General features: G+C 40.7%; 1 protein-coding gene across 1 annotated transcript in view; it reads right to left on the bottom strand.

Moving 5' to 3' along the window:
• Nucleotides 1–12,007, bottom strand: part of DOCK3 (dedicator of cytokinesis 3) — a 243,919-nt gene that overhangs the window by 1,708 nt on the left and 230,204 nt on the right. The window contains exons 51-54 of the mRNA XM_063121109.1: nucleotides 10,234–10,352; nucleotides 8,951–9,038; nucleotides 2,568–2,690; nucleotides 1,919–2,001 (exon numbers count right to left, since the gene is read on the bottom strand). Of these exons, the coding sequence (XP_062977179.1) occupies nucleotides 1,919–2,001; nucleotides 2,568–2,690; nucleotides 8,951–9,038; nucleotides 10,234–10,352 (413 nt within the window). The remainder of the gene's footprint in view (nucleotides 1–1,918; nucleotides 2,002–2,567; nucleotides 2,691–8,950; nucleotides 9,039–10,233; nucleotides 10,353–12,007) is intronic.

The raw sequence follows: 12,007 nt of genomic DNA, 5'->3' as shown, positions 1-12,007 counted from the left end.
ATCATAGCCAATAGAAAGGAATGTTGGGAGATACAGGCCAAAATATCTGGAGGTCACCAGGTTGGAGAAGGCTGGTATAGATTTTGTGCTCATTTTTTTTAAAGCATGCCAAACATCCTAGGTTTCCAAATACAAGTTCCTGTTTCTGACAGCAGCACAATACCAGTGTCGGGTCATTAGGCTGAACAAAAAGTAATCATAAAAAGCAAAGGTAGCTGTATTGGTCCATACCAATTAGACAATACCTTTATTAGGACCAACCAAAATATCATGAAATGTGCAAGTGTTCATGAGGCTAGGTGGCACAAAAAAAAAAAAAAAATAGGGGGGAGGAAAAATAAAAGTTGTATAAACATTTTGTGACATTTTGGTTGTTCCAAATATAAATAATTATGACTGTGGTGTAGCTAACTCCTATCTCAGTTCTTAGCATTTACATCCAGTAGAGTGACCAGAGAGAAAGAAAACCTTGATTCATCTAACTGTACAAAGTGTAGCAAATTTCAGCAGGTGCAGTGCTTTTTGTTTGACAAGCAGAATCCATCAACATTTCCTTTTATTCACAATTATAACGCAAGATACAGAAGTCTTGTTTTCCTTTGCATTTATTATCCTACCCAACAATGGTCTACTTCTCTACCTAGGATGACTGTCTTTACAAGTGTATGCTTGGATAATTCAAAATCAAAATGTTTAGTAAGAATAGGTATATATTACCAGTGTTAATTTAATTTTTTTAAAAATTTAATACTTAGAATACTTTTACTGAGGTTGTTCATCTTACATCAAGTCTCACACACAGTGGCATGCTTATTTCTCTATCGTTACAATAACACAGAGTAAGAAAGGGGATTTTTTTATATATGGTACATGTACATATATAGCAACAGATTTTACAGGTACCCCCTTGCCAGGACACTTTTAACTTGTTGCAGTGATTGAGGTTCTCAGGAACTACCTCTTCCTGCCCCTGCATCTTCCTGAAACTTCCCCTGCTGGGTTAGAGTGCTAAAGGACTCAGGGTAGGGGCTAGCTGCCAGCCCTGACCTTGATTGCTTTATTGCTATATAGGTGTGTAAGTAAGTAAGAGGGTATGAGGTCATTCCCCCAATCTGTCCTCCAGCCTTTTCTGTAGTTGTGCTGCACCTTGGAAGTGCTCCAAGAATTATGGAAGGCCAGCACAACTGCAAGGACAATCTAGTGTAAATTGGAATGATGGCATAGGCTCCGCCATTCATGAATGTCAGAGGGCTACAGAAAATCATGTCGAGCCAAATTACGGCTTCCAGTCATTAATCTTTGATAATGCTGATCATCAGGGCAAATAGTTTATGTAAAAGAACAAAAGGCAGTTCTTTTCTTTCCAACAACGTATTTTCTCTCTGCTACCATATTATACTTGTATGTTTTCCCCCATGGAACATATGGCAGCTTGCAGGGAGGATTTAGACTGGGAAACTGGTGCAGGAGAAAGGAGTTAAATCCCCCCACTCCCAGCGCAATAGATTTTGATCACAGATCTCCCACGTCCCTTCTAGTTGAGCACACATTTACTACTTACAAATTGCTCTACTTTTATGAACTGGTTGCTCTCAGAAGCAGTAAGGCAGAAATTTCATGAATGTCTAGGTCAGGAGTGGGACTGCAACTCCCACCAGCCCTAGTCGGCATATGTAATGATGGGGGATGATGGGAGTTGCAGTCCAACAACATCTGGAGAGCCACACTTCCCCATCCTTGGTCTAGGTGGCAACAGACATGTCTTCAAGCACTAGTCTAAATAACAGGATGGTGATCTACTGAACTCTCATGGCAAACATTGGAGTGAATCAATATGAATAACTAACTGGCGGGAAATTGCTTCCAGTACATCGACTAGATTAGATGGATTTCTGTAGTTGGAGAGATCTTTTTTTACCTTGCGCAGTGTCCGTGCAGGCAGTGCTGGGGGGGCATCGTTAAGGTGGTGATGGAAGGCATCAAAATGTAGCGAATAGTGACCTTAAATGAGATAAATCAAAGAGCAATATGTCAGTTGGTGTTTCTGATCATACTCCTTACGTTTTCTGTGATGTTAGTTAAGACAAATGTTAATCCCCATAGCCCAGTGCTGTTTTCCAAGAATCCAGTCCTTTTACATGGAATCCAATGTCCATATTAACAGAAAGAACAAGCAAAAATACAATAGTATCTATAGAATTTCACCCACAGCTGATATAATATCAAGGCTCCCGTGGCAAGACAACAGGCTCTTTAGCATTAAATATGTGAAACCTCAATTTTTCTTCAATAACTGCAGCTCAATAAATATTCATTTGTAGGCTAAAGCTTTTAGCAAGACATCAGGTTAGTTTATACCACTCACAAGCTTAATTCCAGTCCCAAAGCATATTCATAGTACTGCTGAAACTTTAAATATTTCTGTAACTGTCAGCCAAGAGAATCAGGAAATCTCTTCCATTTTTCTTTTTACAGAAGGAAAATAAGATGTCAGTGTGGGCCTTCACATGGTTCATCTGCACATTAATGCAGGCCTTTCCCTGCAGACCTACTGGCCATTTCCTTACCATGGGGTAGGCTTCGGGGAGGCACTGGTGGGGCCAGGATGCTCCCAACATGAGCAGACAGGAATGGCAAGGCCTCTCTGGTTCCGCTGTCCAGACTCCAGCTGCTTGGTGCTGCTGGAACAGCTGAAGGATGGAAACAGATGGAATTTGGGTAATGTAATACAAATTTCACTGGGACTTGGTGGCACTGAAGGCTGACATTTTCTTTCTTTCAAACTCTCTGGAGTATTTTGGGACTGGTCCCATGCTGTTAGGTATATTCTGTTGTGAAGGTAGTGAGTGATAGGGAACTTTGAATATTATCGCAATAACAGAACAGCTTCCAGGAATTAACATGATCAAAAGACCAAGAACAGATCTTTTAGATTTTTTTTTATTTTTAAAAAGCAAAATAAAGAAAGGAGTAACTAAGAAATTTCAGTATGCAGAACAGAGCCTGTTACTGTGCCGCGATGACCAAGATGAAGTAAATAGGTTGCCCCAGTTCCAAACCATTTTTTAAAAACACACATTTCTGACACATCATGAAATCAAACAAAAGGAGAACTGTATAAATATACACCTCATAAAGACAAGGCCCTTACATAACCCATGGTAGCAATCATACAAAAAACGAGATGCTTTCTAAAAATTTTGACAGTTTTAATAACTCTTACCAAGATTTGCACAGATCCTTTCTTAAGAAATCGCTCTCACTGTCAAACATCAACCATAATCTAATCAATAGGGAAATTCAGGCACAGGTCTTGGCCAGAGGTCACATATCAGCCTTAGTAGTGGAAGAGAGTATTGTGGTTGGAAGAGGAAGGAGCAGACAAGTTGCAGTCTTGAAGTGCACCCAATTTTCACAGACAATGGTAAAGCCAAGATTATAATGGAAGTAATTTTCTTCTCATTTTAGTCAGAATACAGCACTAGCTGAGCCCCAGTTTGGAGTCATGATCGTGATTAATGATGATGTATAAACAAAGGAAGTGAATAGCAGTTTTCATAGGTGACTGTAATGACTTTATTCTTCAGCAACTCTATAAGCTTTTTTCTTAGTCATGTTTTTAATATGCTTTACTCAAGCTTCAGTAAGCTATAACTCCGGATGTTTTTTTTAAATAATACTGCTTATTCTTCTGATTTCTCAGGTATTTTCTGTTAGTTTTAATTATATTGTCTTTGAATTACCTTTTTAAATCTTTTATGTAAGCTGCCTTCAATATTATTTAATCCTAAGGCAAGATATAAATCTTTTGAATAAACTAACAAAGTACTTAAAAAGAAATGTCTTAGTAAAAGCCCATCATTACCCAGGGCACAAAATTGCTCCAATGTTAGCAGTGCTCTTGGGATTTATGGCTTACAGGTAGCCTGTGGAACATGGAGTAATTTAAATAAACATGAAGAGAAATGGATATCAGACAGGAAGGAATATTAGGATGAAAAATTGGACATGGGAAGCAGTGTCAGGCTGAAATGACCTGTGGAGAGATACAGCCCCTGTCTTTTCTGTCTATTATTATTATTATTATTATTATTATTTGCATTTTTATACCGCCCAATAGCTGAAGCTCCCTGGGCGGTTCACCAAAACTAAAACAATTCAAAGTATAAAACAAACAGTATAAAAACATGATATAAAATACACATTAAAACAGATTAAAACATACCATACATGATTAAAACATCCTGAAAACATTCTAAAATTTCACTGGATAGGCCTGCCGGAATAGATCAGTCTTTATTGTTTTTTTAAATTCTAAAAGACTGTCAAGTTGACGAATCTCATCCGGCAGGCCATTCCACAGTCTGGGAGCAGCAGAAGAAAAGGTCCTCTGGGTAACAGTTGTTAATTTAGTTTTCGCTAGTTGAAGTGGATTCTTCCCAGAGGACCTGAGTGTGTGGGGCAGATTGTCCGGGAGAAGGCGATCCCACAGGTAGCCGGGACCCAAACCATGTAGGGCTTTAAAGGTAATAACCAACACTTTGTACTTTGCCCGGAAACTAATCGGCAGCCAGTGAAGAGATTTTAAAACTGGTGTAATGTGGTCAACCCTAGGTGTACCAGTGACCAGCCTGGCTGCCATATTTTGGACTAATTGAAGTTTCCGGACTAGGCACAGAGGTAGCCCCATGTAGAGCGCATTGCAGAAGTCAAGCCTCGAAGTTACCAGTGCGTGCACTACAGTCTTTAGGTCTTCCAACTCTAGGAAGGGGCGCAGCTGGCGTATCAGCCGAAGCTGATAGTAGGCACTCCTGGCCGTCGCATTTATCTGGGCTGTCATTTGGAGCGACGGATCCAGAAGCACCCCCAAGCTGCAAACACAGTCTTTCAGGGGGAGTGTAGCCCCATCCAGAACTGGTTGACACACCTCCAAACTCAGGTTGTGGCCTTTGACAGCGAGCACTTCCATCTTGTCTGGAATCAGCTTCAGTTTGTTTTTCCTCATCCAGCCCATTACCGCCTCCAAGCATTCATTCAGAGGAGACACACTATCCTTAGCTGACGCTGTAGTCGAAGGCACAGAGAAATATATTTGGGTGTCATCAGCATACTGATAGCACTCCGCCCCATGTCTCTGGATGATCTCTCCCAGCGGTTTCATGTAAATATTAAATCGCATTAGGGAAATGATGGCACCTTGCAGCACGCCGCACAGCAGCTCCTTTTTTGAGGAGCAGCTATCTCCAAGCATCACCATCTGGAACCTGCCAGAGAGGTAGGACCGGAACCACCGAAGCACAGTGCCCCCGATTCCCAATCCCCTCAGGCGATCCAGAAGGATACCATGGTCAATGGTATCAAAAGCCGTTGAGAGGTCCAAGAGTACCAGCAGGGACACACTCCACCTGTCAATACTCAGGCGTAGATCATCCGCTAAGGTGACCATAGCAGTCTCAACTCCGTATCCTGCTCTAAAGCTGGTTTGAAATGGGTTTAGAAAATCTGTGTCATCCAAAACTGCTTGGAGTTGGTGAGCAACCGCCCTCTTGATCACCTTGCCTAGAAATGGAAGATTTGATACTGGTTGATAGTTGTTAAGATCCAGAGGGTCTCGGGAGGGCTTTTTTAGAAGTGGCCATACCACCGCTTCTTTTAAACATGATGGAAAACTCCCCTCCCTGAGAGATGCATTAATAATACTTTGTAGTTGTAATCTAACAGCATCTCCTCCCTGGGCGACCAACCAAGAAGGACAGGGATCGAGAGGGCAAGTCGTCTTCCTCACTCTTGCAATCAGCTTGTCCACGTCCTTGGTACTCACCAACTGAAACTGATCCAGTGTAATCCTACTCGTTGAGTTGCTGGACACTCCATTGTCAGCTTCTGCTATAAGAGCCGTCTAAGTCTAAGTCGGCTCTTATCCAAGAGATTTTATCTGTGAAATGATCAATAAAGGCATCACAGCAAACTACCGAAGGCTCTAAAGTTGGGTTCAGGGGGGAAGGTGTCTGCATTAGACCACTCACCACCCTGAACAGTTCAGCTGGATGTGAATTTGCAAACACAATGCAGGCAGAGAAGAAAGCTTTCTTCACTGCACATATTGCCACCCCATAGGAATGAAGATGTTCTCTCTGTCATGTCTTGTCGGATACAAGTCGAGTTTTCTGCCATCTGCGCTCTAGTCGTCCTCCTTCCCGCTTCAGCTTCCTGAGTTCTTCTGTATACCAGGGTGCCTGGTTAGAAACGAGCTGGAAAGGACATTTGGGGGCGATCGTGTCAATAGCCCTAGTTAGGTCTTGATTCCATCTGTAAACCAGGGCTTCAATAGGATCGTCGATGATACCTGCCATAGAACCCTCTAAGGCTTTCTGGAATCCAAGAGGATCCATCAGCCTTCGAGGGTGGACCATCCTAATAGGTCCACCACCCCTGCAGGGGTGGATAGTAGCCGCAATACTAACCCTGACCAGAAAATGATGACTATGACTAGAAGAGCCCAAAACAAGTAGCTATGTCCTGTGATGGCATATGATTCCAACAGGAATGAAACTATGAAACCCCAGAGCAATGCATTGAAAGGGGTAGAAGCAGTCCCAAAGTTATTGAATTGTATTATTTTATGTAAGCTGCCTTGAAGATCCTTCTAGATTGAAAAGCGGGATAGAAATAAAAATAATAAATTTAGCACAGCATGCTACTTCACTGCTGTTGACATTGTAATGAAATGTGTCACCACTGCCAGTGATGTTGTCAAGAGCAACAATGCTACAATCACTTATGTGGCCTATAAATAGCCCAAGAGTGAAGGAGAAGCTAGGATCTCAGTTTGGACTTGTTTGAGATATGTTTTGTGTAGAATATGAGTAGCAGCTGATGTCTATTGTAGTCACTGATGTGTACTTTGCATCAGTATCGAAGAAAGACCGACTCCTTGGGGTGGGGTGAGGATAAAAGCAAGGGGTCTGTCAGAATCAGGATCATTCTCTCTAGTGTGGGGGGTGGGCTTTCAGAGTCTCAATTGGGCTCTCAGAGTTCCATCACACCAGCAGTTTAGCGCACTCTCGCCACACCTTGTATCTGGTTTTGCAGCACAGTAATCACATGACATTGTCCCTGTCCTGCACCCATTTCACCTCTTTTCCTGTTTTGCAAATTATTTTGGTGTGGGGAAAGACTGGATTATTTTCCCCAAGTGACTTTAATGCACTCTTAAGTTCTGTGTAGTGCTGTCCCCTCACTTTTTCCTTTGTTGGGTGTGTGTGCTTTGAATGGAGTCTTGCTGATGAAGGGGGAGGGCGGTGCGGTTCTCCTCCAGTAATCCGCATTCAAATTAATGGACTTTTTACTGCTCCAACCCCACTGTCCTTGCCTGCACCTCCCTCATTTTTAAAGATAAAGAGATGAAACTTGGGACCTTAAGAGCTCTTACGTAGAGCTTTAGGCTTGCCAAGTTTGAATCAGATCGGTTCATCCCTTGATTTTTAAAGGATTTTAAAAAAATTCCCCCCTTAAACCATTTTCCTGATACTTCACCAATGTGAAATTCCACCTGTTTGTATTTGTGAAGGATCTAATTTCCTTTACTTTGATAATGTGAAGCTGTGCATCTCCATTTCATAAAATAGAGATCTGCTGGTTCTCTTACTCAAGAGTAAATCCCATTGATTTGAATTGCTTTTACATCCAACACATACTAAAATCCGATACTTGCCTACCTTTGAGAAATCCCCATTGAACAGAAAGAGATTTACTTCTGAGTAAACACATGTAGAACTGACTTTTAATAGTATGGTCACTCAGAAGCTTTTTTAAAAAGCCTAAACAGCAAATTGGAAAGAAGTTCTCTGCAGCCCTATGCTTACTTCTGAGGTCTTGTTTACTGAAGGAGCGATTCAGTAAAAGCTTGTTGGGCACTGTGGAGAAACTGTTCATTTAGCTGATAGGCAACTACCTTGCTTTGTTAACCTAATTAAGCTTAGAGGATAGCCCCAAGTCTTTATATTCCCTTCAGGTGTGAAGAGACATCTATTTACTGAATAAAGCTTTGTGCATTGCACAGCAGACCTCTTTATTGGAATCAGGACAAGGTCCTTCTTATAGCCTTCATTTAGCGCCAAGTGAATCCCATCTGAGTGATGCTGGTTACTAGTAAACAGCTTCTTTGCTGGCTTGTTCATCTGATCAAGCAGGTGTCTGCTCTTTGCTCCTGGACAATTTCTTTTAAATACTAATTTAGAATGATGAATGAAATTCCACCATTTCACAGAATATTTACTAAATACCATTACTATTTGGGAACACAAGGAACATCTCAAATGTGCTGCCAATCAATATAAATGCCCTACAGATGGAATAAAAATTGATATTCATATCCTTGTGTTCAACAGTTGGATCTTAACCCACATTATCTAAAACTTATTTATTTTCTTTAGTTTGGGCAATCTTGTGATTAATTTTAGAACAGAATACACATGAAAACCAGAAATAAAACAAGCAGTATCTTCAATGATTCTACAGGCTGCTTTATAAGTGATGTTTTCCCTTCATGGACACTTAACAGTTTGAGGTGTGGCACAAAACTGTATATTCTGCTGAGAGTATACAGTTTGGGCATCTCCTGCATGCATCACCTACTTGTTCCACATGCTCATAACAAAATAAACAATTTTGGTATATTTCAAATGTTATGAGATATATGTTTGGTTTTATTAGATTATCTCAGTATAGAAAAAATGTCACATATGAACTCATCTTTTTCTTTCTTTCTTTATTAAATTTATATACTGCCCCATAGCCGAAGCTCTCTGGGTGGTTTACAAAAAGAGATTAGTAATAAGGCCATTTTTCATAAACATAAAATGAGATACTACTAATGTCAAACTACTGTAACAAAAAGCAGTATTTGATTTAAATGTCATAAATCAAATATAAATAGAGCAAGCAGTACCTTTTTCAGCAACAGACAGATTGGGATCACTGCAGGGTTTGCACGGTCCAATCACTTGCTGGAGCAAGGCTCGCTGGAAATTTGGGTGCTAAAAAAGAGGAAAGACATCACATTGAGAACAAACTACTACGTATTTGCCAATATAGAACCCTAGGATGGTTGAATTTATTTTCTGCAAAGGCATATCTCACTCACAGGAATGGCAGCATATTGCTATCAACCAACTCGCTTTTTAGTTATAGTGTAAGTTTCTTGGAGAATGTGACCATTTTATTTGTTCAGACAGACTTCCCCAACCTGGTGCCCATCATCCTTGACCATTAGCCATGCTGCCTAGGGCATTATGAGAGCTGCACTCTAAAATAAATGGAAGCACCAGTTTAGGAAAGGCTCGTTCAGGACAATCAAAACCCAATGAGACCCTTGCAGCATGCATAGATTTATTTAGGCCTCTTAGTGTCCAAACAATAATAAAATTAACAAGCAGTAAGAGTCCATTTTTTGCATACAAGCAAGTAGAATGTGTAATTCTTAAATCATCATCTAACTACATGTAAATTCTCAACTATGCATGGGATAAGGTCATGCCATTTGTTTCATTATAGAATTCTGGCTTTTCTCTCACAAGCATTTAACTATGAAATTTGCTTCTTCCATCAACATTCACTAGATATCCGATTTTTGACATTCAATTAATATTGCAAAGCTGGTCTCTCTTCTAAGCTATTGTGGCTGGTTATAATAAGATGCCAAATAAAGGAAGAGAGAATAGCTAAGCACCTTGTTCAAGATGGATAAGAAAAGAAGCAACATTAATTGTGGCACAAACATTCCCAGTAGCTCCTACTGTTAAGCATGGCTTTCCAGGAGGGAAGCAATGCCTCTCTCATTGTGGAAGGATGCGCAGCAGCACAGCCTGCTTGTATACAGCCTGCTTAACGTGAATCCCTCACGTTAAGGGATTCAGAACCACTTTCTTTCCCTTTCCCTCCTCTCTCTCCTGCTCTCTCTCTTTTAAGAATGGAAGGCATACAAGAAGGGTGAGTCAAAAGACAGGATAAGGAATTGCCTGCTGAGTACTGCACCTGTTGTCCCTAACTCAAAGAAAGGGAAGGCTGGGGAGCAGAAAGTATCTCCTCTGGTAAAGCCAATTTCAATTTCCTCCCTCCCATTAGTCCCCGTTTCCAAAGCGTGTCTTTTTATGTCCAGAAAATGTATCTGTATGCTAATTCCATGTTAGATCTTGCATACTTAAAAAATAAATCAATCACTGAAATCCTTGCCTGTCCATTTTCCATGATAGCTGCAGGATACATGGCACTGCTAGGTCGGTCCCGGTGTGTTGGTAGTAGCATCATCAGCTCCCGATTATGACGGTACTTATCTGGTAGAGAGGGAGAGCCTGTAAACAAGTGAGAACAATCACGTACAAATGACAAAACACAACAGAGATTCTCTTTGGCCCAGTCACCTAGTCTTTTTGAGATGCATGAGTTGCAAATGTGAAACATATATAAAATTCCAATGTAAGATGGCAATGAATTTAATTAGCAGATAATGGTTCATAGAAATCATTGCTCTAGTGTTCAGCCCATAACAAAAACAACAACACAGACAAATTGCTGGGCTTATAGCATACAGCTTAGCAAGTCAATGAAAGCATTTTGCAAGCCAGTTCTTACAAAAATAAAACTGCACCTGATAGATCCACCAAGCAGTGGTATTCTTTCCACATGTACACTATTTTTTACTTGCTAAACCACCATGGGTATATACTACATCAGGAATGGGGATCTTTGTCCCACCAGGCCACCCCATCTGGCCTATAGGACCGTGACCAAGGCCGTTCCCAAACCCTGTTCCTCCAGGGCAAGCTGCAAGAGGAATCCCTGCTGTTATCTTAGATCATTGATCTGAGGTAACAGTGGAAATTCCATTGCATGCTGCTCTCCCTCTAAGTTGGGAGGGTGAGCAATGCATCAATGTGTTTGTCTGCATAGGAAAGGATCATAACCCATCCAGGTTTATCACACCTTTATCTGCTCCGTGCAACAAAATAAGGCATGGACAGATATATGATCAAAATGTAGCTTCACATCCCATACTTTATTAACTAAAAGCATTCACATAGATTTTTATGCTTCTAGATACTGTGTAATAAATAAGCAATTAAGCTGCCTTCCCCAACCTGACATCATCCAGATGTTTTGGAACACAACCCCCATCATACCTGACCATTGGTCATGCTGACTGGGGTTGATTGGAATTGTAGTTCCAAACATCTAGAGGGCACCAGGTTGGAGAAGACTGAATTAAGCAGTTAACAAGCCTATCTGATAATGTGAGAACATGGAATTTGTCGATATATCTGTTGACATTTAGTTGCTATTTGGATAGATATTGATTGGAACATTACATAGCTTACCAGTGCACAATCATCTCTTGTGGGGAAAATCCCACACAACAAGGTACTTACTGAAGTGTACAGCTGCCAAAATCCAATTGTACAGCTGTCTAAATCCTTATCCAAGAATAAAGAATAACACCCTAAAATGTCCCTTCTAAGTTCATTTAATGTGCAGAACTGGATGCACATTTTGATACTGATATGAGCTTTAACTTGTCACTTATCTATGCCACGAACATGTTCTTCACAGACAGGTGCAAACAACATATTGTACAGCCATGCCTACTATTGGGGTTGACATGCTCCCCTTGGCAAACTTTCCATGACCACATAAATAATATCTGAACCACTCCAACATAGCTGTTATTTCTAGTTGATATGGATTTTACATCAACAGAAGCATAGCATGCAGGTTACAGATTGAGATATAGCAGAAGGGGAAAGGAACAATGTGGTTAGCAGTGCAGGTGAAAGCCCACACTTGTTGCAGATTCTCATGTTATTAGGCTCAAATAAATATAAACTCCACTGTATGATTAGATGTTGTTTCCTCATTCCTATTACAGGTTCACCACGACACAGAACACAAATAGTCTGAACACCTTGTCATTCACAATATTCATTTAAACATGAATATTTTGTGCTGGCTC

The sequence above is a fragment of the Elgaria multicarinata genome, chromosome 3 (genome assembly GCF_023053635.1).
Source record: "Elgaria multicarinata webbii isolate HBS135686 ecotype San Diego chromosome 3, rElgMul1.1.pri, whole genome shotgun sequence".
NCBI classification, from domain to species: domain Eukaryota; kingdom Metazoa; phylum Chordata; class Lepidosauria; order Squamata; family Anguidae; genus Elgaria; species Elgaria multicarinata.
Note: the sequence above shows the minus strand (reverse complement) of the source record. Positions and strands in the feature narration are given on the sequence as shown.